General features: G+C 36.5%; 3 protein-coding genes across 4 annotated transcripts; 2 read left to right on the top strand and 1 right to left on the bottom strand.

Annotated features, from left to right (window-relative positions):
- Positions 1-282: 282 nt before the first annotated feature.
- LOC114736826 (uncharacterized) lies at positions 283-5,031 on the bottom strand. 2 transcript variants are annotated; one of them, XM_028924709.1, is made up of 6 exons: positions 4,338-5,031; positions 2,902-4,241; positions 1,438-1,854; positions 1,043-1,278; positions 880-951; positions 283-490 (listed from the first exon to the last, which is right to left on the bottom strand). In XM_028924709.1, exons 1-6 carry the CDS (start codon positions 4,460-4,462, stop codon positions 308-310), a joined length of 2,373 nt encoding a protein of 790 aa, XP_028780542.1. In that variant the 5' UTR covers positions 4,463-5,031; the 3' UTR covers positions 283-307. The 2 variants fall into 2 exon arrangements, with proteins under 2 accessions (XP_028780542.1, XP_028780541.1); XM_028924708.1 differs by lacking the exon at positions 283-490 and having other exon boundaries at positions 507-951; positions 4,338-5,030.
- Positions 5,032-10,971: 5,940 nt separating this feature from the next.
- LOC114736823 (myb-related protein 306-like) lies at positions 10,972-12,770 on the top strand. Its single transcript, XM_028924705.1, has 3 exons — positions 10,972-11,491; positions 11,598-11,727; positions 11,832-12,770. Exons 1-3 carry the CDS (start codon positions 11,359-11,361, stop codon positions 12,523-12,525), a joined length of 957 nt encoding a protein of 318 aa, XP_028780538.1. The 5' UTR covers positions 10,972-11,358; the 3' UTR covers positions 12,526-12,770.
- A 10,550-nt stretch (positions 12,771-23,320) lies between these two features.
- LOC114736832 (mini zinc finger protein 2) lies at positions 23,321-23,954 on the top strand. The gene is made up of 2 exons (XM_028924715.1): positions 23,321-23,371; positions 23,485-23,954. The coding sequence occupies exon 2, from the start codon at positions 23,514-23,516 to the stop codon at positions 23,799-23,801; it is 288 nt and encodes a 95-aa protein (XP_028780548.1). The 5' UTR covers positions 23,321-23,371; positions 23,485-23,513; the 3' UTR covers positions 23,802-23,954.
- Positions 23,955-24,668: the final 714 nt, after the last annotated feature.

Here is a 24,668-nt window from a genome sequence, read left to right as displayed (position 1 = left end):
GACGAGATGAGGAATGATGGTGATTAGGACGGCATACTCATAATTTGCATTTGTGAACACACGCACGCACTCACTCACAAACCCCGTAAACCCCTCTGGTTTATATATATATATATATATATTATATATATATATATTATATTTGTCATTATTAATCTATTAAAAAAATGAGACGCTGCCTTTTCTTCTTAAAAAAGGCACATACATAGTAAATGCTCCACATGTTATTTCGGTGACTATTGGCTTAGTTGAATTGTGATGCTACCAGAAATGGGGGGAGCATTGAAAAGAAAGCTAGGAATGAAGGTTAGGTCGGGAAAAGTAAGAACGTGGGTTGTACATGTAATGTTCGATTTACAAAATTAATCTTGGTTAGTTTATTGCGACACCAAGCCAGTTGATCCGTCGTTATCCTCGACATGTTCACCACTCTCCAAACTAATTTCATATCCACTTGTGAAAAGAAGTATAGGTACTGATCCGTCTCTTCCTCTTTTATATATATATATATATATTTTGTCATTTATTAATCTATTAAAAAAATGAGACGCTGCCTTTTCTTCTTAAAAAAGGCACATACATAGTAAATGCTCCACATGTTATTTCGGTGACTATTGGCTTAGTTGAATTGTGAGGAAGAGATTAGAATGCTACCAGAAATGGGGGGAGCATTGAAAAGAAAGCTAGGAATGAAGGTTAGGTCGGGAAAAGTAAGAACGTGGGTTGTACATGTAATGTTCGATTTACAAAATTAATCTTGGTTAGTTTATTGCGACACCAAGCCAGTTGATCCGTCGTTATCCTCGACATGTTCACCACTCTCCAAACTAATTTCATATCCACTTGTGAAAAGAAGTATAGGTACTGATCCGTCTCTTCCTCTTTCTGCTTCTGCAGTTTCTTCAATATGCAGCTTCCACCCCTCAATATCTCTCTCAGTCTCTTCTCTTTCTGCAACATCATGCCACTTAGCTACATCACCCATACAGGAAAAACAAAACAAAATGAAGAACCACGTTACAACATTAATGAACTCAATTACCTTCTGAAGCTCTGCTCGGACTTGCGCTAGAAGCTCTGCATCTGCAGGGTCTTGGAGTTCTGTTTGATTCTCTTTTGCACCTCTGAGTGCGAGGTTACATGCGTCTTTATCCGCCCTAATGAAACGCCAGATCGTCCTAATTGATTCTTCTAGGATTTCCACCAACATGCCACTTGTGATGGCATCGTCATCCGAATCTCTTTTTCTTATTTTCTTCTTATCCTTTGCGTTGTCCTCTGCACACAAGTAATGGCTCTATTATTCGTAAATGTATGCCTTCCACGTGGAATTTTGTAGTCAAGCTCAAAAAGGCACCGTCGGAAGTCGGTGAATTCCAAATCCGAATAAGAATAAAGACACGGAGCAATTTGCACGAGTATTCCAAAGTTACTCACCTCTTATTACTGGAACTTGAAGAAGATTCTTCATGGCATAACGATTTCTGACGTAATTCTCCACTCGTGGCCCTTCTTGGAAAGGTTCGTTCTCGATAAACCTTTGAAGGAGGACTTGGAACTGCTGAAACTCGCCGGCCACTTCGTTGAACCTTCGTGTTCCGTACTGGTCAGATTCCCATATCTCCAGGGCCTTCTCGTATTGCCACTGAAGGAATTCCCAGGACAGGCTCAGCTGACCCACATAGATCGTTTCCAGATCACTGTACAGTTCCCTAATGAACTTCTTCGCTGGGTCTGATTCTGATTTTTTAGGTCTAGAACGGTGAAAACTTTGTGAAAGTTGGGACATGATCCTTGTAGAAGATGTCTTGTGGCTCGAAAATGACTGTAATGGCTCCTTTGACTGCAAAAAAACTACAGGAGGATTTTGAAACTTTTTAAGTGCCATCTTTTGTCGGTTTGGATTCTTAAACACTAAGCAAAATATGAAGACCACTTAGAATTTACAAACATAAAATGATATTTCAAAGTGTCTTGCTTAGTAAGATATTTTACAAGGTCATGGAACGATCGGGTGGAGCATTAACATCATTGCCAGATCATTGCAGGGAGCGATTTTCTTTTTGGGAAGGGTCCAGACGATATGACGTAGGGGAAATAGGAATTGAATTAGAAACTTGATGTGGGTACAAAGTCTTTACATTGGATCATTTAAATGAACATAAAGAAAGACGGTGGGCAGATTTTCATGAGTATAAACACGTCTGCATAAAACTAGGTATTTCATCGTAAAAACAAGACCTAAAACTCATGCGGATGTCCTTGTCCAGTCGAGGGCAGTTAAAATTCATGTGGGGGACTTGTCGTATCTGCTGTAGCAGGACAAACATTTATGTTTCGAAACTACAGTCCAACCCCTCTTTTATGCAATACCGAACAAAATAAAAATGGATTGCATAAAAAATAGAAATACCATCTCTCCAATTCAAGGGAGTTTTTTTTTTTTTTGAGGGCGTACCGTGGGATTGAAACTTTAAATACATCAGATTAATTGTTTTTCAAAAATGAATAAATACGTTAGATTAATATTTAAATTTAAAAAAAAAGTTAGGAAGCGGTCTAAAATATTGGCACCGTACCCACCCAAAAAGAAAAATGTCCAGCCGTGACTCACTTCTACGTGTTTAGGTGGTTCATGATTCGTGACTTCTGTGTTCAACAAACCCCAGATATAGTGGGTCCTAACCTATAATATGATTTTAATGACTTAGATGAGGGGTATGGGGTTAATGACCGGCGATCATAGAGATTGAATGAATTGGTCATTAACCGAAAATACTCTTTGAAGAAACTTCGTATGGAATATCAAAAGCGTGTTTAGAAAGAACAGGAAAGAACCAGAATCAAAAAGAGGAAACTGAAAAAATTAAATCAAAATATGAAGAAACGGAAATTACTGACCGATAGCCCACATTTTCTGGTAATTCAAGATATCGAATTTTCGCATGCGTTCTCTGTAGCTCCTGGAGAATTTTGGGACCTCGTTGGTCGTACTAGTACCAGGCTGGAATTTGTCCTCTATTTTCCATGGCTTCAAGTCTTCCATCATCCTCGGAAACTCAGAATCCTCAAGAATGGTCGGAAGGCCCGTGGCTTTCACCTTCTTCAGCTCCATCTTCAGCTGCTCCATCAAATCTTGATGTTCCCACAGTATATCAAACCTGTTGGAGTCCTCAAGATCCGAACCTATTGAGCTCTGCAAATTGGGTTTCGCAGAGTCCTCGGGACAATCAATGAGCCGTTTTTCTTTGCCGCCAGATTCTTCGGCTTTGCAACTGTCGTTATTACCCGACAGCTTCTGTGCCTGAGCCTCTTCTTCAAATTTTTGAAGCTCTTCCATTAAGTCTTTGTCTTCTTCATCAAAATCATCAGGCTCGTACCCAACGTCTAAATTATCTGACCATCTATCCCCGTCTAAGTCCATATCTTCTTCTGTTAACCCTGCATTTTCATTATCTTGGTTTCTTGACTTGTCAAGCTCAACAGTGGTTCCCATGTCTGAATCCGATAGTTGACTACCGAGCAAAGAATTAATATTTGAACTCTTAGGATTTGATTCGTGGCCTAAACTTGGAAAAACATTGCTTGTAGAAATATAAGGATTTTTCATTTGATTTTTCCTTGATTCTGGTTGTTCTGTTGCTTCTACACATGGCATAGCTTTCAGTTTCTCAGCCTTATTTTCAAGGACGTCTCCTCCTTCAATCTCAGAAAAGAACCTAAAATTCTTGGTTGCATTGTTTTTCAAGGACCCATCATTCGATTGAACAAATAATTCCTTGACAGTGAGAATCGAAGCCTCGGGTTCCTCCAAGTAGTGGCTGGCACTATTGCCTGAGATGAACTCATATTTGCTGGAACTCATATCTCGGTTGTTGACAAAACGAGAACTTTCATCATTTCTTTCGTCAAATTCTTCAAAGAGTTTCCAATTCTGGTATTGGAACTTGAAGACCAATTTCGGCGAGTCGGCTTCTTCAATGCAAACACTTTCGGTGTCGTCCATAATTTCAGAACACTCTATTTTGGGCTCTGGTTCTGGCTGGGAATTATTAGAGTCTACTGAATCACTTTCCTCTGGAAGAGAATCAGTACCTTCCTCGAAACTTTCAGAATTCAACACTTCATCTTTGGAAGAATTGGAATACCCTGCTCCAGCCTCTGATTTTGGCCCGGAAAAATTTGAGTCATGAGAAATAGTCGCAGAACGAGCTGATTTAATGGCTTCAGGACTGAAATACCTGCCAACGTAAAGCAACAAAACAGGAATACCGATTAACCGGAGAATTAATATATATGGAAACATTTGGGTGAAGTGGAAACTGAAAATAACAAACCTCATGAAAATTCTGTCGAATACCCAGAACAGAGCTTGCCAAAGGTAGGAGAGGAGGACCCCAAAATAACCAGAAAAAAGAACCATCTTTCGGTGCAAAAACCCAGTGGGAAAGCCCATACTCATAGTGAAAGGGGAGGGTTAACCGCAGAAATCTCATGGAGGCACTCGTGGAATAAATCCATGAACCCAAGTTCATTCCAATAGAAGCAAAACAGGGGAAGTCATGAGGAGGCTGATTCGGCGTTTGAAAAAATGAGGAAGAGAAGGGGACATAGTACCAGTAAAGAGGAACGTTCACATGTAGAATCGGATTAAGAGGAGGTTGAAATCTGACCTAATAGGAAGGGATTTGGGAGCAAAAAACTAGGGAAGAAAAGTACATGTCAGCGACTTGGGTTCGAACTATTCTCATTAGAGGTTGCTTGGAGGCATGGGATTCTGAGAACCGTTATGCGAGAGAAAACAGGGGAAGGGGTTTCAATCAGTTGATGACAAGTGCCGAGCCATTTTATACATATGATCCATCTGGGTTAAATTGAAAGTTTACACCTCCGACTTCTGGTTCAAGTTTCATGCGAATTATGCTCGGGCTTTCGTAAGGTGTGGAGGGTGAAAGCTCACAGTACTTCACACCTCTTTTTGGGTCATAATTCGTTGGCTCATAGATTCAACGCCATCCGTCCAAACAAAATGTACTTAAAATCGGCCGGCTCCGGTTTTATTTGTCCTTTACTTTGTCATTTCATTTACTGCCCAGGCCGAACCGTCGTTTTAGATAAGCCGAGTAGCCGACCCCTGTATTGCTATCTCTTGGCTTTTAAAATATCTGCAAACACAGAGGTGTTTTATTACCGGAGCCTAGCACAGCGTTTTTTCTTTCCTTTTTTTTTTTCCTTTTTAAACAATACTCTATTTGTCGTTTATGTTTATATATTTTATTATCATTAAAAAAATACTTATATGATGAGTTAAGCCTAGTAATGCGAAGACAACCCTTGATGAATAGGACGTGCTTACAAGTGACAAATATATATATATTCATAATTTTTTTATTAACAAAATTATCGTATCCAAAATATAATTTGAATCCCCATTATTATTAAACATGAGTCGTGTCTTTTTTTTTTTTTTAAATTTCGACAGTTTTCATTGATTTTACCAAAAGGATACTCATCAATGCCAGTTGTTAGCCAATCAGTATTTTCCATGCATATTCATTGAATATATTGATTCCATGATTAATGTTTTATTGATTAGCGTCTTAAAGAAATATTTATGCACTTCGTAATCAACACATTAATTCCATGCATTCGAATTGAAAACATGCTCGTGAAAGTGACATTAGGGGTTAAAAGAAAGAACAGCAAGTGACGTTCAAGCTTTATTGGGTCTCCTTAATTTATTGCAAAAACTTGTTTGTCACGACTAATCAAATAATTACTGACATCAAAATGATAAAGCAATTATTTCTTAATCCAAAGATATGTTATGTTCGCTGGCAATATATATACGGGTGTATTATGTTCCTTCTTGATTGTATTGAGGGAGGGAATGAGAATTTTTTTCATTAGAACAATTCAGGTGAGTTAAGTTTTGAAGACTTACTGCAACCAAAACATATATTGGACAGCGATAGATGAGTTATTGACAAACACCACAACTTCATAAATTATAAGTCAGATCTTCAACGACTAAGCTCGGTGGAACCAAAATGAGAAGTATCCAAAACAAAAGGACCACATGTATAATATTAAAGACCCTGGAGTCCAGTGACATCAAAGCCTTCCCCTTTGCGAGGAAGGTGACCAATTCTAACATATGCTTTGTGCCTGGGTGTGTTTGGACATATATAAGTGCGTGGTCGATTTTTTTTCTATTAAATGTACTTGATCAGAAATGATACGTATTTGTTTATCAAATGTGGGGACAATAAAACATTTCTAAAGTTAAAATGAGGAAAATTATAAATAAATAAAAAGGAATTGTTTTACTTCTTATATATTTATCCTACCTTGAAATTATGTTTTAAATTTTTCTTAAAACTTCGTAGTTTCATTTTCGTTCGTGTTGGAGTCAGCGAGTTCATGTTTTTTACTTTCTACTCGCAGTTAAAATAAGCACGACTCATAGATATCATGAAGTCTCCTCGAAGTATATCAACAGGGTTAAGTCTAGTAGAAGGAGTTAATTCTTCACAATGAGTGACTCAAAATTTGAATCCCCATTGGGAGAAGTGTTCACATTTAGTGCTTTCGAGTAGGATTGCCTCCGATAGGATAATACTTATGATTTAGTAAAAAAAAAATGTACGAGACTATTCTAAAGGGCCGATTCGGTTAACTTTTTCTATTTGAATTAATTTTATTAATTGATTGCTAGGTTATTGAGGATTTTAGTTTTTTCAACATTGATCTCAGGCTTCAAATTCTTTATTACTCCTGTTAATATTTTATTTTATCATTTCTGCCTAATAAAAAGAGAACATGACAAACACGCCTAAAGTGGAAAGTAAAAACTGGAATGAAAGGAACGTGATAATTTAGGAACCAGTTTTGATATTTATCATAATAATAGATACCATGATACTTATCAAATCTTAACTATTCGAATTTAATATGAACGGTTAAGATTTGAATTTTTTAATTTTTTTTTTTGAAAAATATTTTTCTTTAAATGTTACGTAATTCAAAATAAATTTAGTCTCTTAACTGTAAGTTTTTTTAATAATTTTTATATAAAAATTATTAATTAAAAATTTTAAATCTAGACTATTAAAATCAGATTTAAATGGTGTAGATTTTATTACAGTGATGGGTGTTATGGTGCTGATCACTGCTATGAATACTGCCAAAACAATTTCGAATAATTTAGTCATTGAGAAAAAGGAATGAAAAGAGCAAAAACGGCACAAACCGACCCATTGATGAATTATTCATCATCACGCTGCGTTAGTTACTGTTTGAAGCCGTGTCCTCTGACTTCGGCCTCATACGATACGACGTTTCTAACCCGAAAAAATTATAAAAGGACGCGGCCCTTTCAAAGCCATCCAATGACATAATACTTTGCCATAAAGAAGTTTTGTAGAAAGTTTGGCGCTTTCTTGCGGGTTTCTTCTTCTTTAATTTTTATATGCTAATTAATTACTATTAGTGACATGATTGTGTTGTGTCCATATGCATGGCACGGGAATGTGGGTTGTGTGAATGTAATTAACCAAATAAACAACAGGAAGACATCCTTTTAATTTGGGTTCGTGTGATGGAGACAGAGAACACAAGAATTAATATCTGAACGCGCCGTGTGGAATAATATACAATACCGCTACTGCGTATGTGTGGGGGAAGGGACAGAATCGCGGAAATTGATGACATTTTTCGGTGGGAATTCAAAACATAGGATTCACCAAAAACAAAAAGAAGACGGGAAAGTGATTTACGTGGGGCATTTTTTAAATTGCGTGAGAGAAAAACACAGCAGAGCAGCAGCATCGCGGGCAATTAATTAAGAAAATACAAGAACAAGTTCGCGGCTGATGCCTTTGTTCTTCATTTTTAGATAAAGCGCTGCATCTGGGGAGTGGCGGATCAAAGAAGAAGACGTTATTTTGGTTAAATTCGAATGTGAGGCTGCTCTCAATAATCTAATCCAGTCGATTAGTGGTGTTAATTACGTGTTAAAAAAGGGGGGGTTACTTGACATGCAATTAAATTAATCACCCAGTATGCACATAGCCACGCCTATGCGGTTAGGTAAGGTAAACGCAATGTGAAGCCTGTGACATGGGAAACCCGTAGTCTTGGTTGTTGACTACATTGAGTGCGATGCAGACGTCCAGTGTTGTGAAAAAACTACAAAACCCCACTCCAACTTGCATTGTGTTTCATTTTCCGCAGCAAGTGGTGTCCTCTCAGGATCCTATCAAATATAAGCTTCTTCTTTTTTTTTTGTCGGGGTAGTCATGACATTGTATATCCAATGGAGTCCGAGTGAACTGTATTTTTTATGGCTTTAAAATAATATAACCATTTTTTCAAAAGAAATATATTACTACCTTTGATCTTTAATATAAAAATATATTTGATTTTTATTTTGATCTTAAATATAAAATCTTAATCTACTTTGTCTCTCATGTTTAGCTAATTTCTTTCAAGTTAGTCTTTGTAATAATAGTAGTTTTAGTCAATATATTTGATTAGTAAAAATATTTTGAGAAAGACAATACATATTTATTATAAATATTTAATTTAACTAGTTTTTTAAATATTTTTAAATTAGTTAACTAACTTTTATATTAAAAATGAGATCAATACATATTTTTTTGGTAGAAATCAGGTGATCTCTCCCGGTCGATAGCTAGAGACTAATCCTCTTAGAGTGTAGATATTATCAAAGTGGGTTTTGCCTCTCCCAACAAAACCTTTTCTATGCATACCGCTTATATCAATATATATGGAGTAATAATATCAATCTATTGATTAGTGGCACAGGATCGTATTATTTCTGAGTTAAAAATACGGTTTGTTTAGACTTCATGGATTCAGTGGGCGTAATAGTTTCCTAACATGATAACGGGTGTAATAGTAATAGTTTCTCCATGTGAGACCGGACCCAAATGCAGGCAAGTGTCAGTAAACCATCACAACTTAATGGTTTTTTTTCTCCCTGTGCCGTAATAGTTAACAGTAATACTAGTCATATATATGTTTAAAAAAGAAAAAATACTAGTTGCATAGAAGTTCATCTTGACGGTTATGATTTTATATAATTTTTAATTTAATTTCATATTATTTTAAAAATTATAATTGAATCCTTATACTTAGAATCATTTTTAGTACAGTCCTTTATTTTACTCTGAGGAATTAACTGTGCTTTATCTCATCATTGTGAATGCCAACGATTCAAATCAATTTTCTAGAGTTGCTTAATAAAGGTTGTATCACTTGCATATCCATAATTCTAGTTAGCAGGTTTTTTCCCCTCCCAATTTGGATAAATTTCGTTGGGGTCACAAGTGACATAGGATGTTACTGATTATCTATTAATTAATTTATTGTTTTGGTACAAATCTATTAATTAATTTTAAAAACGAATAATCCGCAGAAAACATCCATGTGATGGGCTGGGCCGGCCTCCAATCCTGCTTTCCGAAAAGGATTAGAGGCCCAGTTAGGGGAATATAGTTTTTGAATGCATAAAAATTCCTTCCCCATTTTACCCGAGGAAAAAAATGAAGCGTTCTCGGTGTTGTTGGAACCCCTGCCCAAACCTAATGCCGAACCCAGTGCCGCCGTCATCCCCACAAGGACGATGAGTCCACGACGGAGTCAGCTGTTACAAACCAAAAAGAAAATCCATGAATTCTAACAATTATGACTTATCAATATGGCTCTAACAGAAAGGATTAATTGACTTAGTTTCTCACATCATGATTCTTGATAGTGCTTAGAAGTATTTCGAATGAAATTACTCCTAATAAAAGAACATATAAGCGGAGCCCCAAAAAAAAAAAAAAAAAAGACTGAGTGGGAAAATTTTCAAAATTTATTACAATAATGACACTTCTCACCATAAATTTTGAGATACTTCTAGCTGCCTAATCTCTAGTAGTCTTGTCAACATGATTTATTTACTTGTAACTCTTAAAAAGGAACGGAGGTAGTACTCTTTTTAGGCATAATCAGAACTATTAGATAATTCTTTTTTTTTATTGAAATTATATTAATGACAAATACCCTTTTTTAATGATAAAAGGGATATTACTCCAGCTTATCACACCTAAATCGACCTGAAAATATTCAAATTTGACCGAACGTTGATTAGATCTTTATATTAGACAACTATACAGAAAAAGACAAATGTAAACTGAGAATGTAAAAGAAAAATTGTTTTTTCCCTAAAGAGAGGATGTACGTATTGGGGGGAAAAAAGGCACTGAAATATTAATTTAAATTATAACTTGTAATAAAATTAATTTTTCAAATGGAGGCAGCCATGCATTTAACTCGCATACTAAAAACATTGAAAGAAAATCAAATATGAAGGGAATGAGGATCTGAAGGATCTCGGGGACACAGCAGATTAGGTCAGAGAGAGATAAAAAAGTCAAAGGCAGAAGCCAACGGGCAACGGGCAGTGAACGAGGCAGGTTCATGTTACTTATAATAATCCGGTGCAGATGTCATTCACGTATTTATTATGCACTTGTTTTCAAAGTAGGATCCCAAGTTGGGTTACCTTGCTTCCCTCCCATCACCGTTTGCATCCCCCATTCTTGAAAATATATATCCCTTTCCTCGCATTTATTCTCTGTCTCCACTCCGTTTAAGCTTTCTCCTTCCCTCTTCTTTTCCTATCGCCACCCTCTTGCTCCACAGCGCAAACACCATAACCACCCCAATATTACTATCTAATGAACATACTTATCAATAATTTGCATCCATAATCAAGGCAAACTAAACTTATTTATAACTTCTCCCATCACCGTCGCTTTTCGAAAGCAGTAATCGGTGGATGAAACCAGGCGGTTTTAGAAAGAAATAGCAGGCAAACGATAAAGTGGAGTACTGAATTGAAGCGACCGGGGTTTTGCTGGAGTACAGCTTTATCTCACTTAATCCCATTAATGGCCGCTGGGGATTAGACTTTTTATAGGGGGCATTAAAAGCAGATAATAGAGCTTTTTCCCAGCGCAGTGTCATTGAATGCCACGCGGTTTTGAGAGCAACAAGCTGACTTTGGCCTCCTCTCTCGTTGCAGTTAATGCTCTTCCTGTCGACTTTTGACTCTTCCGCCTTCCCTATTTACTCCTGTTTAAGTCAGCGTCTTCCCAAACACACCCCTCTCTTCTTCCCCTGTTTTGTCTATATATTCACGCCAACCATTTCTTTCACTTTGCCTTGGAAGCTTGGCTCCGCATAAAGCACTGATCAAGTAGGATTGGAGGAAAACCAGATCAAGAGTTGCAGAAAGAGAGATAGAGGAATTAGAGAAACATTAAGGACAACTCATACGCAGTCATGGGAAGGCCGCCTTGCTGTGACAAAGAAGGCATCAAGAAAGGACCTTGGACGCCTGAAGAAGATATCTTATTGGTGTCATACATACAGCAACATGGCCCTGGAAATTGGAAGGCTGTTCCCACCAATACAGGTAGGTTTATTACCCCACTCTCTTTTTTACGTTGTTTTGCATGATTACATTGACTTTGATGGGGCGCCTTTCTCTAAAATCGGTTTTTTTTCCCTTTGGTTTTCAGGGTTGTCGCGGTGCAGCAAAAGTTGCAGACTCAGATGGACTAATTACCTCAGGCCAGGAATCAAGCGCGGCAATTTCACAGACCAAGAAGAGAAGATGATCATCCATCTTCAAGCTCTTTTGGGCAATAGGTAATCCATCTAAAACCAAACTATAGCGACATAGATATTACTATCAAGTGTTTAATATTAGGAGACACGCGCTGAACTGGAGAGTATTATTGATTGCGGTGCAGATGGGCTGCGATAGCTTCGTACCTTCCGCAGAGAACAGATAACGACATAAAAAATTATTGGAACACCCACTTGAAGAAGAAGCTGAAGAAAATGCAGACGGATGTCGAAGGAGACAGCGTGAGAGATGGGTTTTCGGCTTCGCATACATTGTCTCGAGGCCAGTGGGAGAGAAGGCTCCAAACTGATATCCAAATGGCCAAGAGAGCTCTTCGTGACGCAGTGTCACCTCATAATAAGCCTTCTGGCTTATTTCAGTCCAACATCTCTAATACCGTCTCCTTCTCTTCCACATCTGCGAAACCAACCCAATCCTTATGCTATGCGGCGACTGCTGACAACATAGCTCGTTTGCTGAAGGAATGGAAGAAAAATCCGCCAAAGAAAAATCCCTCCCGCACTATCTCAACAGTGACTCAGAACTCCCTCGGAAACTTGGGTGCTTGTAGCAAAGAAGCCCCAAGTGATGAATACAACAAGGGAAATAGCTGTGAAACATGCGAGACGTTTGAGTCATTGTTTGGGCTGGAGTCTTTGGATTCTTCAAATTCTGAGCTTTCCCAATCTCTGTCTCCTGACCCTGAACCTACTACTCTTTTCCAAGATGAAAGCAAGCCGGAGTGTGCCGCAGAATTGCCATTTTCTTTTCTTGAGAAATGGCTTCTAGATGAAGTTGCTTTTCCAGGAACAAGTTAGGGGTGGCGTGTAATAACATTATAAAACGTCAGTTGTTATTGCAGATGCCAATCATTTTAGACTGGTTAGTTTCGTGTCGCGTAATTAGGACTCGGACTTGTTGTTAAACTCGGTTACAGGACTCAATCAGCTCATCTGGCTATTCTTTTGCATAAATCAAAAGTGGGACAGAGATCTCAATCCTTCAGTCTGCCACAAGTGTATATGATATCACTACTAACTATCATATCATTCTCATGATCCTATATATGTATATATTGCATATTAGTATTTGTCCTAGTGTAAAATTTGCATTTCTCTCGTCCAGTTTCAAATTATGAGATTAAGCAGTTTAAGTACACTCTGATTTGTGTTCTGTGCGGTAAGTTTCAATGGATAATATTATGCAGAGGTGGGGATGCTCTACTTAAAATGCTGAAGCTTATAATTCTACACCGTCGAATCTATCGTAGTGTTTATCTAAAACTACCATTAAATCTCGACCGTTAGATTGCTTTAGTGAAAAGGAGGGTCCATCCGGTCAGGAGAGCTGTAATACTATATCCAATCTTTTTTGGACAAGGTCATGTATTTTAACTAATTTCCTAAAATCAAGGAAATTAATTAAAGTTAATCAAGTGTTAAGAAATTTTTTTTTTGATTGGTATAACTCATTCGAGGGAGAGAGAGAGAGGTGAAAAGGTCATTATAAATTAAATAGATAGATAGTACATTTTTGGAGATAAATTATAAATGTTTTATCTATCTTATACGAAAATTCAATAAATAGGATCTTGTAGTACTCCTACTCCCTCTAGTCTCTATTATAAGCCTCCTTTTAGAAGATATTTTTAGACCTTTTTATAAGACCTCTAAATAGTTTCAATGATAATTAAATTTTTTTACATATATGCTCATATTTAATAAAAATATTAAGAGAATATAAATTAATATAATATTAAAATTTAGCACTATTAATGAGAATAATATTAAAAATACTTAATAAAAATATGAAATAATAATTTAATTATTTTTATTAATACGTATGAATTAGTTAGGATGTTAAGCAAAAAGAAAGACTTGTAGGTCTCTATCTTTAAAGCTAACCATGTCAGAGATAAATATAGCTTGTCTGTGATAAACTAATCTCACTTGATTTTACTAGAGCAGTTTAGAATTGACGATTATTCAAAATAACTATTTAATATTTATCATGAACGTACCAATTAGTTTGTCCTGTGTCTACCTAATTGATTTAATTTTGAAAATGACCAGTGACAACAATGATAAACATGATTTCCGGTTGGGAAGGGCCTCGATTATTAATTTGCCGAAGATTTTAAAGCCATGTTTCACAAATATTTCAACCTAGGGGTAGCCTGCAAAATTAAAGTTAGCATCAAACGCAAAGACGAAAACTGTTTACTTAACTTATGTATCTGATCGAATTAAATACTACCTCCTATCCTAATTATAAAACCCAATTGACTAATTTGAGGAGATTAAAGAAAGAAGTTAAGTTAGTTATTTGTAATAAATAGGTATTGCCTTTTTTAAAATATCCTTACTAATCAACTATATTGGCTAGGACTACAATTATTAGAAGGACTATCTTGAAAAAAGATGCATAAATATAAGAGACAAAGTAGATTGAGATCTTATATTTAGGACCAAAATAAAAGTCAAACAGGGTCTTATATTAAGGACCGGAGGTAGTAATTTGTATTTCCACCATTTGCATTTTAGCCAGAAATATTAAATTATAACTTTTTATCTTTTTAAAAATATCGAATATAATGAACGATCCAGCGATAAAGTATTGCATCACAGGATACTCTTGGATACCCATCTTCCTCATGCTCTCATTCTCGTAGCAGTCTGTAAGAACTGATTGGCCATAAATGCACATGGGATACATACATTTTCTGGTTCACTTGTTTTTTTCTTTTTGGTTTAAAAAAAAACTCAGGTTCAATTTGTTACAGAGTTCTGTTCATGGCAATGCAAGCGGAATCCATACTGTAAAGGGATATTCGTAAATGAAGAGGAAGAAACCTGAGATCCTCATGAGTCCCGTTATGGCAAACCCAAAAAAGCATAAAAGTAAATAGTAACTCTCTCTAATTTTCTTGCATTTTGTTCTGAATATGGGACCATTCCATTAATAAATACTGCTCCTCTGCACCTGTGAATCTGTGACGTTAGATTACTACACCAGTGCAACAGATCTACGCAAAAGAACTTATTTTTGAGGTGTAAAACGAACACGAATTTCCTCGTCAGAAACCTCAACGATAATTATTGCAACTTTGCTTGGTGAGCAGCATCTCGAACCTTGCTCTTCATGTCATAGGTAGCTTTTTAATGCAGAGGTTTTGGAAACAACTCGAGTGTTGTCTTGTGACATGTGAGTTCGATTCTATTTGGGTAAACTCAGGGACGTTGGATCCTAGCGGGTACTACTCCCACACCTTACCAGCAAACTTGGGGGATTTGTAGCTGTTTATGGTTTATCGGAATTTGACGTATTGTGATGGTAGATGATATTTTAAAATCTGCGCATGCATGATAAAATATATTATCTATAATGGACCATTTGTTTTAAAATTGAACAATCTGTGGTTAGTAGCCGAAAGAAAAATGAAACTAGCACCCTAGAGCGGCCAGCCAGCCAGGCAGCAGAACAAACTTGCGAAAGAGCAAAGACAGGATCATGTGCCTCCCAAGGATCACCTTCTGAACGCAACTCATTTTGCATTAAATGCGGCATGTGGCTGGCTACATTATAATGCTTGCATTAATTGTCATGCGATACACGTAACTGAGGAGGAGGAAGAAAAGAACTACACAATCACATACCGTATATATATGACCACGAATCATAAAAGCTATCATCGACCAAAACTCTCTGGTGTGAGAGATGTTTAACGTTAAACCAATCAAAGATTAACCTTCGAACGAGTCCATGATCCAGTGCACCACCGGAAAAGTGAAAGCGTCGTTCCTAGTTGCACTTGGAGGCATTGAAGCATGTGTAGCTGTGAATTTCATTGAGCTGCTTCTAGAATATCGGTCTTACTTGTTGTGAAGCAGAACATGAAAGGGTCAAAACCGAAAAACCTGTTTCTAGAAAATTGAGAAAAAGTCTATGCGCACATGTGAAAATGTGAAGGGAAGCACAATTTTGCTCAGATTGACATGATGGGATGAGGCTGGGTGGGTCCTATCCGTGGAACATGATTGGTTCAATTTACAATACGCCAACTCCAGCAAAGGATGCCATTATATATACCAAAGCCAAAACCCATAACTTACGACTCCGCAGAGCTTGCAAAATTAATAATTTAGAGAGATGAAAACACAATATTTTAACCCATGTGCTTCGGCCCAAAAAAAAAAAAAACTACGGCCAGTGCTGCGGTCCTCTTTATTTCAGCGGGCAGGAGACATGGGAAATAAAGGATCCGTGAAGAAATATGAAAACCGCTCAAAATTCATTGACGGGCAATCTTGATTGTGGTTTAGATGGTCCAATCCAGGTTAATTTAATATTATCAGTGCAAGTTGACTGGGCTAAGCGAATGATGCGCAAGTTTCTTGAATTTGTTTTGTTGAAGTCCATGACAAGAAATAGTTCATTTGATGAATATATCCTTTTGTGTTTGATCTTTATAAGCAAATCAGTTTAGTTCCAGTAAAAGTAAAACCAAATGTTGAATAATTAACATCACGTAATTATGATTGCCAGCGTCTCATAATTATGTGTTTGACCTCATATTTCATTGAATAATGAACATAAAGATTAATCCGAGAGCTCAAATTTGAAAGCTCTGCTGCTTCTTCATTATTGCATTGGCATACCAAATTCGGCAAATTATACTAGTAACTGTAAAACAAAGAGTTCAAACTATCTATGTATAAAGAGAGACATAGTGACGCATGATGAGCACATGGTGTGTCAATCCAGGCTCGAATGTCAAACGAATTTAAAGTGACATGGTTTTGTTAATGTTAGTTTAGAGTTTTGTGGTTGTGTGATTAATATGGAACTAATTATGTGATTAGACAAGATTTGGTTTGATAATGATGATAAGAAAAGGGCCCAAGATGAGATGGTACAGAGTATGGACTTCTTGGAAGGTGGAAAGCGGTCCAAATAATTTAATCAAATTGCTAATTGCGGATGTGACTCCTCAATTCAACTTGATTACATCGGGAGCTGGCTTGCATCCTCCACGGATTGAATTGACGCATCGCCAACCCTTGCAACCCTCAAATCCACAAAATGTGTCAGTGACCCTATTCGCGAGATGATCCGCGCTTCTGTGATATATGCAACTATTTGTTTCAGTACCACATAAGAATCATAAACTTCTTCTATATGATATATGGAGAAGCATATGTGGAGTTTAATTAGTTTGTACTTTGTCTTAATTGGACCAAGTGAAAGATATGTTAGCTGCATAATTTTCATTTCTCAAAATCAATAAAAATAGCTGAAAGTTACGTGCATCTCTCGCTTAGTCACTTCTGATCACCTGAAAACGTTTTACCAAGAGTCGTGACTCGTGTGAATAATTTTTAAGGTTTTTTACGAACATGTTTTTTTTTTTTTTTGGTAGAAGCCGAATGCTGTATTAGTTTTTGGACTTCTGGTTTTAAGGCCTAAATGGACATTGAACTTGACAACTCGTTTCCATGAAACATCAATTACATTGGATGTTCGGTTCATTCTGGATTTTGATTCTGACAAGCCAGGTATCAATTAATAAGCCAGACTTCATAGATAACACATGGGGCTCAAATTAACTTGTGGAGGGTGTGTGCGTGTGAAGCACTTCTCTCTCATCTCTTCTTGCTTTCACATTTTCCATACAGGATTCTTTGGATTATTGCCGCTGGTATTTTGCTTATTACAGGCTTACACTTGCATGAATCCCCAGGGTTTTTACCTTGTATTGGAATTTGATGAAGCATTTGTTTGGGTGGGGGAGGTCCGAAAATACATGCGTGGCTATGAAATTTTTATGTAGCTAGATTATTGGAACGTGAAAAATTCACATGCAAAGTTTGGTATAGTTTGGATTAAGACTGAGTAACGAGCGGGACTAGCTAGCCCGAAAAGTAACTTATAGCTCGCTCATTATTGTTAAACAAGTTTGGACTAGCCTGTTACCAGGTGAAAGCCCTATTAAATAAGTTGGGCTGGGCCTATTTAGACTAATCAGATCATAGACAGCTCGTTTAACTTAAACTACTATAGAAGGACGAAGCAGAAGCAAAAGCGATGAGATAGAGAGCAAGTGACCTAAAAAAAAGAAAGAGTAGAGGGGGCTAGGACACTCACAGGCGGGGAACGGAAGGGATAGGGATTGAGAGGAATATTTTTTTTAACAAAATAATCACTAAATGGGCAAGCACTGGCACCCGCCCATTTAATCTGTTAATGTGCTTGTTTAAGTTTGTCCCGTTTTGGGCTCTTAACGGGTGGGCTCAAACAGGCTAAAAAATTTTGAGTTGCGAGTTGTTTGTTTAGCCTTAATTTGGATTTGAATTGTTGCATAAAAAATTTAATCAGGGATTGTTTAGTTGGGATTTTTACTTGGTTTAATTTGGCTTATAGACTTCGTTAAGAATGCTTGATCCTTGGGTATATATGTGAACTTTCTGAATTTAGTCTCTTGGGATGTCACTGAGTTTGCAAATAGGTCAAATTACAGTGTGTTATATATCTCTGCACGTGCATGGCATTGCATTATATGTCCGCCTATAATATAATTATGAATCATATTGTGTGTATACTCCATCAAAAATCGGAAGGGTCGCTTTGTGCTTATTTGTTAAAAAAAAAAAAAAAAGAATTAGTCTTCCAATACCAAAACACTATCATCAGAGGTATCCAAAAAAAAAAAAAACACGCGCGCGCGCACGCATTCATTAGCATTAGAATTTCCCAACTCTTTATTAAAAAGGAGGGATAATGATTAATGAACAAGCCGAATGTCAATTTCCCTAAGTAAAGATATTTAACATTTTGAAATTAATATTTTTCATCCATTAAAAAAGAAATGAATATTTTCTAATAACAATAAAATATGATTTAATATGAAATTTACTTAATCATGCATTCAAATATGAAATATTTTCTTTGAATAATACCTTAAAAATCAATATATCCAATTCTTCAATACTCTAACGGTCAGACCCGAATGCTATATATAATGAAAATTCAACTTGTATGGAATATTTCCCAAGAGAAGTTCAAAAATGGAAAGCAACCCACTTGTCTTTGAATTCACTCCAAAATGTGCAAAAAATTCCGTCAGAAATTTTTTTGGGCATACGAAAATGATCATGGCCCAGAATAGTGACACGTGGAAAGTGCGGTCCCAGTTAAAAAAAAGGAATCTTGCAGCGTGGAGGGCAAGGTTTTGGTACATGAAGGAACGCTGACAACTGCTCAGAGTGTCCAAGCAGCCCAGGTTTTGGTGTCAGCTGTCATTATCAGTAATCCATATGGACTTCCCCTCTCCCAACTCATTTTTTTTCCAGTTTTATCTGCATTATTATTATTCCACATCTCTCTCATTGCTTTTTTTTTTTTTTTAGCGTGGGGATCGTTAGGGTTTACGTCAATTCATAGCTCAATTTGGGCCTCATTTCACATCCTCCATGCCACTTTCATCTATATTTGGCCAATATGGACTTATAGTTATGTTCAACCGAAATTTACAATGATTTAATTGATTTTAAATTACGCGTCTTGTATTTTAAGTGATAACTATTTGCTTACTGTGACGGAGACGCATATGATGATAAATACATCTCTGATCTTAAATATATGAGTTAATTTGTTATCAATTATTTTTGTTTCTAAGTATAAAATCTTAATTCATTTAAAAAAATACTTATCCCAAGCTTCTTATTATATTTATTATGTCAAGTTCTTCAATCACACATAATCATGTATTCTAATTTTGTTATATAAGTTTATAATTAAATGCTAATATTTCAAAAAAAGTACACATGATCGAATTTGATATAATGAATATAAGAAATTTGATGTAAGTATAAATCCTAATTTATAAATTATATATTATTTAATGTTACACATAAATATTTTAGGAAAATTAAGTCACATTTCTTAGAATTAAATATTTTGAAATTAGTTAAGTAGCTCCTAGATTAAGAATCAAACGAGGAATAACGAACATACGGGTGTCGTGTATTATTTGTGACCTTTAAATATCAAACGAGATTTGTGATTAATTAAGAAGCCTAAGATGCTTAATGCGAAGGACGATGATAATGACGAGTCCTTTTACTGTTTGGGCATCACAATATGGTTGGGTAGTTGAGTGGCAAAAGACTCCATCTTTCTGTATTCTTCCAAAACATCATCATTCTTAAATATCCCCATCACCCCTAAATCCTTATCTTAATCAACTGCCTTTTTATATTCTCTCCCAGATCTCCCCATCTCTCAAATATATTATATATCCTGGGTCCTAGCCAGAATTACAGCTAATTATTATTTAGTTTCAATTAAACATGCTGAGAAGAACTTAGCAATCTGATGATGGCAAATTAAAATTGATTTAATTAACGCAGTTTGAATCATCTCGATCTATCTCTTATTATTGTGTTTCCAGTCAGTAAAAAGGATATAGAGACCCTGCTTTCAACAGATTTGCTTTTGGTAGGTGATAATTAATTTAGCCTGGATTTATATAGCTAAAGCACCAAATAAAGACAAGCACAAACTGGGTTTAAATATGACGTTGTCTTCGCCTAATTAAGCAAGCTAGATGCTTGCAATTGACATCCAAAATCCATGCATTGTCATAATTATTTAGGGATATTTCATAATTAATTAGGGCTCTTTGATTCCTTTAACATATATTAGATGGGAGAACAAAAAGTAACAATTCAATATAAGACATTTATTATTGGCACAACATACCAAAGTTTGAGCACAGAATAAACAGATCAGTAATTACTAATTACTAATTAAGTTATTACCCTTCTTATGTACAGAAATGAAGACAGATAATCATGATGCATGTTTGCATATATAAAAAGAAAACTTACCCAAATGGTCAATGTTACAACTATTCGTAAGTTGTCTGGATAGATTGCCATCAAATTCTTACAGGATGAAGATTACCAAGATGCACGTGAACTGTACTGACAATGAAACAATAACCCACTTGGTTACTTAAAAATGCCTCAAGTACCGAAAGTTGTCAAAACCATTGCCCAGGAAATTTTAGAACATCTTTTATCCCCATTGAATCACATAGGATAGATGTCCATGACAGAGCTTTAGAAAGTAATTAATTACTCCTCCAGTCCTTAATATAAGACTCATTTAACTACTTTAATTAGATTAAGGAAGTCAGATAAGTTAGTTATTAATTATAAAAAATGTGACACGTTTTTCCTAAAACACCATAATCATCTTTTTTAATACCCCACCTCTCTCTTCTACTTGATTATGGTTGAGGGAGGGAGTATCCATAGGGATAATTTAGAGAAAATTAATAAATATAAGAAATGGGTCTTATATTTAGAACCAAAACCAACTCAACAATTAGGTCCTATATTAAGAACCGAAAGAGTAATTAATTAAGGAGCAAGCTCAAAAGTTGAAACGTAACCCTCAATTTTAAAAATCAAAGCTGTTATTTTCACTGTGACCCTATTATTAATTCATCGTATAACTTGCATATCAACAATAACGGCGATTTTTTTTTTAACGGGACAGGAGGGAGAAAACTTAATCGGACACAAATTCTTTCCTTAAACATTGTCAATTAAAGTAGATTGAAGTTAAGACGCACAATCACACACTAGTACCTACGACTAAAAGTTGAAGGGATGTGGATTAAGCCTATGCCTTTTGAGCATCCCGGTGAAAATGAATAAGTCAAGAGATGGAGTTATGGAGTCGCGGGCTCACTCTGACGAAGAACACAGTTCACACACGCCGAAGTAAAAGGGATAACAAAGGGAAAAAAGGAATAAGGCCCTTTTTTCTTCAATCTTCCATTATTATATCATGTACCAGCATCACTTCACCAAATTCCAAAGGCAGTTAAAACGTTAGGAATTTTTGTCTTACTCTTGTATACGCTTTCGCCTCCATGGATCAGTTAGCATATATCGCTCCCATTCTCAAAATCAAAATCAAATTATGATACATTCTAAGGCAAGTATACGTATGTACGCGAAGTGACATACACGTACGGTAAAAACGTAAAACATGTACTACATTGACCCTCCTTAAATTAATGTTTTGGTATCTGAATTCATCTATGCACATTTCATCTGCATTCTTTGAAAAAACTTCCCCCATTTTGGTGAAACATATTGTAGAGAAAAAATTAATGCCGGGCTTGCTATCAAAACAAGAAAAAGAAAATTCAAAATTTGAGTTGATAAGGCCTTGTACCTTTATACAAATCCACGTATATATGCTTTATTGCAGTAGAATACTCTATCTACGCACACCAACACAAGAGTTATATATCATCGGGTGTGAGCCTGTCAAGACCCCCGCTAGATAGATGCGTGATCATGCTTTGAAGGCCACATCTTCCCTTCAAAGTTGAATAAAAAGTTAATTAGAACCCGGAAGAGTTGCAAGAATAATCAAAAGTACTGTTGACAAAGATTTCATCAAAATTGATCATACAATATAATTTAAGGGGAAAAAAACACATACGGAAGTTCTGCACTTGATAATCTTTGTTTATGCACTAATTAAGGCCAGACATACTTTTAACACTGCATTTATGATGGTTGATGTTCAGAGGGTGATGGAAAACTGGCATGGCAGAATGTTATGCGTAAAGAAGAATAAATAATTGCCTATACCAACTTTGCATATATATACATCACAGCGCACATCAACAGACAGCATATATAAATGAGCGCAAGTTTTGGCTCTCCACTTGTCGTTCTATGTGCCTTTTGTCTTCCAAAAAGAATTCAGGGCTGGCTTTTAATCCTAGGTAACCAGAATTAATCTAGCTTAATGGTAAATAATAGTTAGAGTAGCAGCAGATCAACATTATGATGATTGTAATTTACTGGGAGGATGAAACAGTAAACCTTTTTTATTGTGTAAATATAAATCCTACATAGCTACAAACAACAGAATCACGGTGATTTTGTCGTACAGGTTGGGCAAAGCTCGCCTATCATGTTCACGTTTTTAGGTCAAGAGCTATGGACAATTCTTATTGGCATCGTATCAGTGCACCCCACAAAGCTGCCTTTTACTATCAAGTTAGGGGCCACTGTACGTTTTCGGGTTAAATCCTGCTTAGCTGGTCCTTCCAAATTAAACCCATCTTTATTTTTTAGCTAAGCAAACCCATCACTATTTTAGGTGAAAGGAAAAAGTCTTTCCGAATCAAACCCATCACTATTAAGGATTTTCCTTTAACAAGGAGGAATCTCTTTGATTTGATTTTTCTTTTTCTTATTCATTATAATTCATGAATTACGTGGCTCAATATGAACCACAAATAATTCTATGGGTATCATGTTAGTTCCTGATGGGGGATCCCCTTGCGGCATTGCCATCACAACAGCATTAAGTCATAATTACCGTGCATTAGAATCACTAGCCAGAGCTCTAGCTTTAAATAATGTCCTATCTAGGGTTTTTAAGTGAACAGAAATTCGATCACAAGATCAAATTAGTACGCACAGTAAAAAGTGTTTGTGATCAGTTGTTCCCACTTTGGCTTAAAGATTTTAATAGTAAGGATGGAAATCGATGATACTTAATTTAATTAGCATTTAATTATAAATACATATTCTAGGGTTAGGGCTCGATGGGCATATGCATTAGAAAGTAAGCTGTATCCCCTCTTTCTTCATCACTTGTTTCTCTTTCCCCTTCTCTCTCTTTCTCATCGCCGGTTTCTGATTTTGAGCTCATCGGTAACTTGAACATAATATTTGCAGGCAGCGCTGGAACAGAGGGAAGTGACCAGATGAGGAAACGTCAAGTTGTGGTGAGGAGAGAGGAGCCTGCTCGGTGCTCAAGCTCTTCGTCTTTTACTGTTAGGAGTGTGAGATATGCAGAGTGCCAAAAGAATCATGCGGCTAACGTTGGAGGATACGCCGTGGACGGTTGCCGCGAGTTCATGGCCAGTGGAGATGAAGGTACAACCGCTGCTCTGACCTGTGCTGCTTGTGGTTGCCACAGGAACTTTCACAAAAGAGAGGTAGAGACTGAAGTAGTTTGTGAGTGCTCTTCACCTCCCTCCAACGGGACTTGAGCACTCTCTCAATTTATATATCAATTATTAGTTATGGTATTTCGTCTAGCATATCTTTCCTGCTTTGGTTTGCTTTTGATTGTTTGGATTTGGGGTTTTAATTATAACATAGAGCATGATATTCCGGTCTTGCATACATATGGTTTGGAGTGGCAGAACCTTGCGCAATCTCACTGACCTTATTCTCTCTTCTAATCAGCTAGGCCGGGGGAAAATTACTTCATAAACTAGGTCATCTTGTGTTGATACGCTTGTTCTGCTTTCTTTGAGTGTAAGTTCCGTTCTGGGTTTGACTGCCTTGTTGAGAAAGCGATTCTTGGTTTCGAGAATGAAGAAGAGGTGGTTTATATAGACGGGACTGATGCAATTAATTGATGAAGTTTTATAGCTTTTCAGTTTGTGTCTTTTCATAGAGTACTGAGTTTGATTCGGTTTGTCCAGCAGAATCTTTGAGGCCTCGACCAAAACCACGAATACTTCCACATCATAACAACCTTCATTTGCTTTGCGGCCCTCTGTCCAACGTTTTGATGTTTCTACTTATGTAAATGCCGTGTCATCAGGATTTGATCTCATCTCATGATATAACATGACAGTGTCTCCCGCAATTCAATCATTTTTACTATATCATGCATGCTAGCTAGTTTGCCAAGTGTGTGAAATCTTGTGTCGTGTAGATAAAGGTGTAAAAGTCACAATTTCAGCCGTTTCGATTATTGGCCACCACCATATTTATAGCAACATTTACCTACCTCACTAGGCCTTAATATTCTGGTAATGTTAATCACAAAGTTCTTACCTTTTTCTCTGCTGAAAGACGCTTATAACTAGGTTCAGTTAAGCTCTATGTGTACCACAATCGATCAC

The sequence above is a fragment of the Neltuma alba genome, unplaced genomic scaffold (genome assembly GCF_004799145.2).
Source record: "Neltuma alba isolate B1F8T4 unplaced genomic scaffold, ASM479914v2 tig00013372_pilon, whole genome shotgun sequence".
NCBI classification, from domain to species: Eukaryota; Viridiplantae; Streptophyta; class Magnoliopsida; order Fabales; family Fabaceae; genus Neltuma; species Neltuma alba.
The sequence above is the reverse complement of the archived record's forward strand: the minus strand, read 5'-3'. Positions and strand labels throughout refer to the sequence as shown.

Excerpts from the sequence above, each read along its gene's own strand:
- LOC114736823 (XM_028924705.1), top strand. The coding sequence starts at position 11,359 with ATGGGAAGGCCGCCTTGCTGTGACAAAGAAGGCATCAAGAAAGGACCT. Across the intron at positions 11,492-11,597 it reads GGCTGTTCCCACCAATACAG|GGTTGTCGCGGTGCAGCAAA; the intron begins GTAGGTTTATTA and ends TTTGGTTTTCAG. Across the intron at positions 11,728-11,831 it reads CAAGCTCTTTTGGGCAATAG|ATGGGCTGCGATAGCTTCGT; the intron begins GTAATCCATCTA and ends ATTGCGGTGCAG.
- LOC114736832 (XM_028924715.1), top strand. The coding sequence starts at position 23,514 with ATGAGGAAACGTCAAGTTGTGGTGAGGAGAGAGGAGCCTGCTCGGTGC.
- LOC114736826 (XM_028924709.1), bottom strand. The coding sequence starts at position 4,462 with ATGAGTATGGGCTTTCCCACTGGGTTTTTGCACCGAAAGATGGTTCTT. Across the intron at positions 1,855-2,901 it reads CCAGAAAATGTGGGCTATCG|TTTTTTTGCAGTCAAAGGAG; the intron begins GTCAGTAATTTC and ends ATCCTCCTGTAG. Across the intron at positions 1,279-1,437 it reads TCAAGTTCCAGTAATAAGAG|AGGACAACGCAAAGGATAAG; the intron begins GTGAGTAACTTT and ends ACTTGTGTGCAG.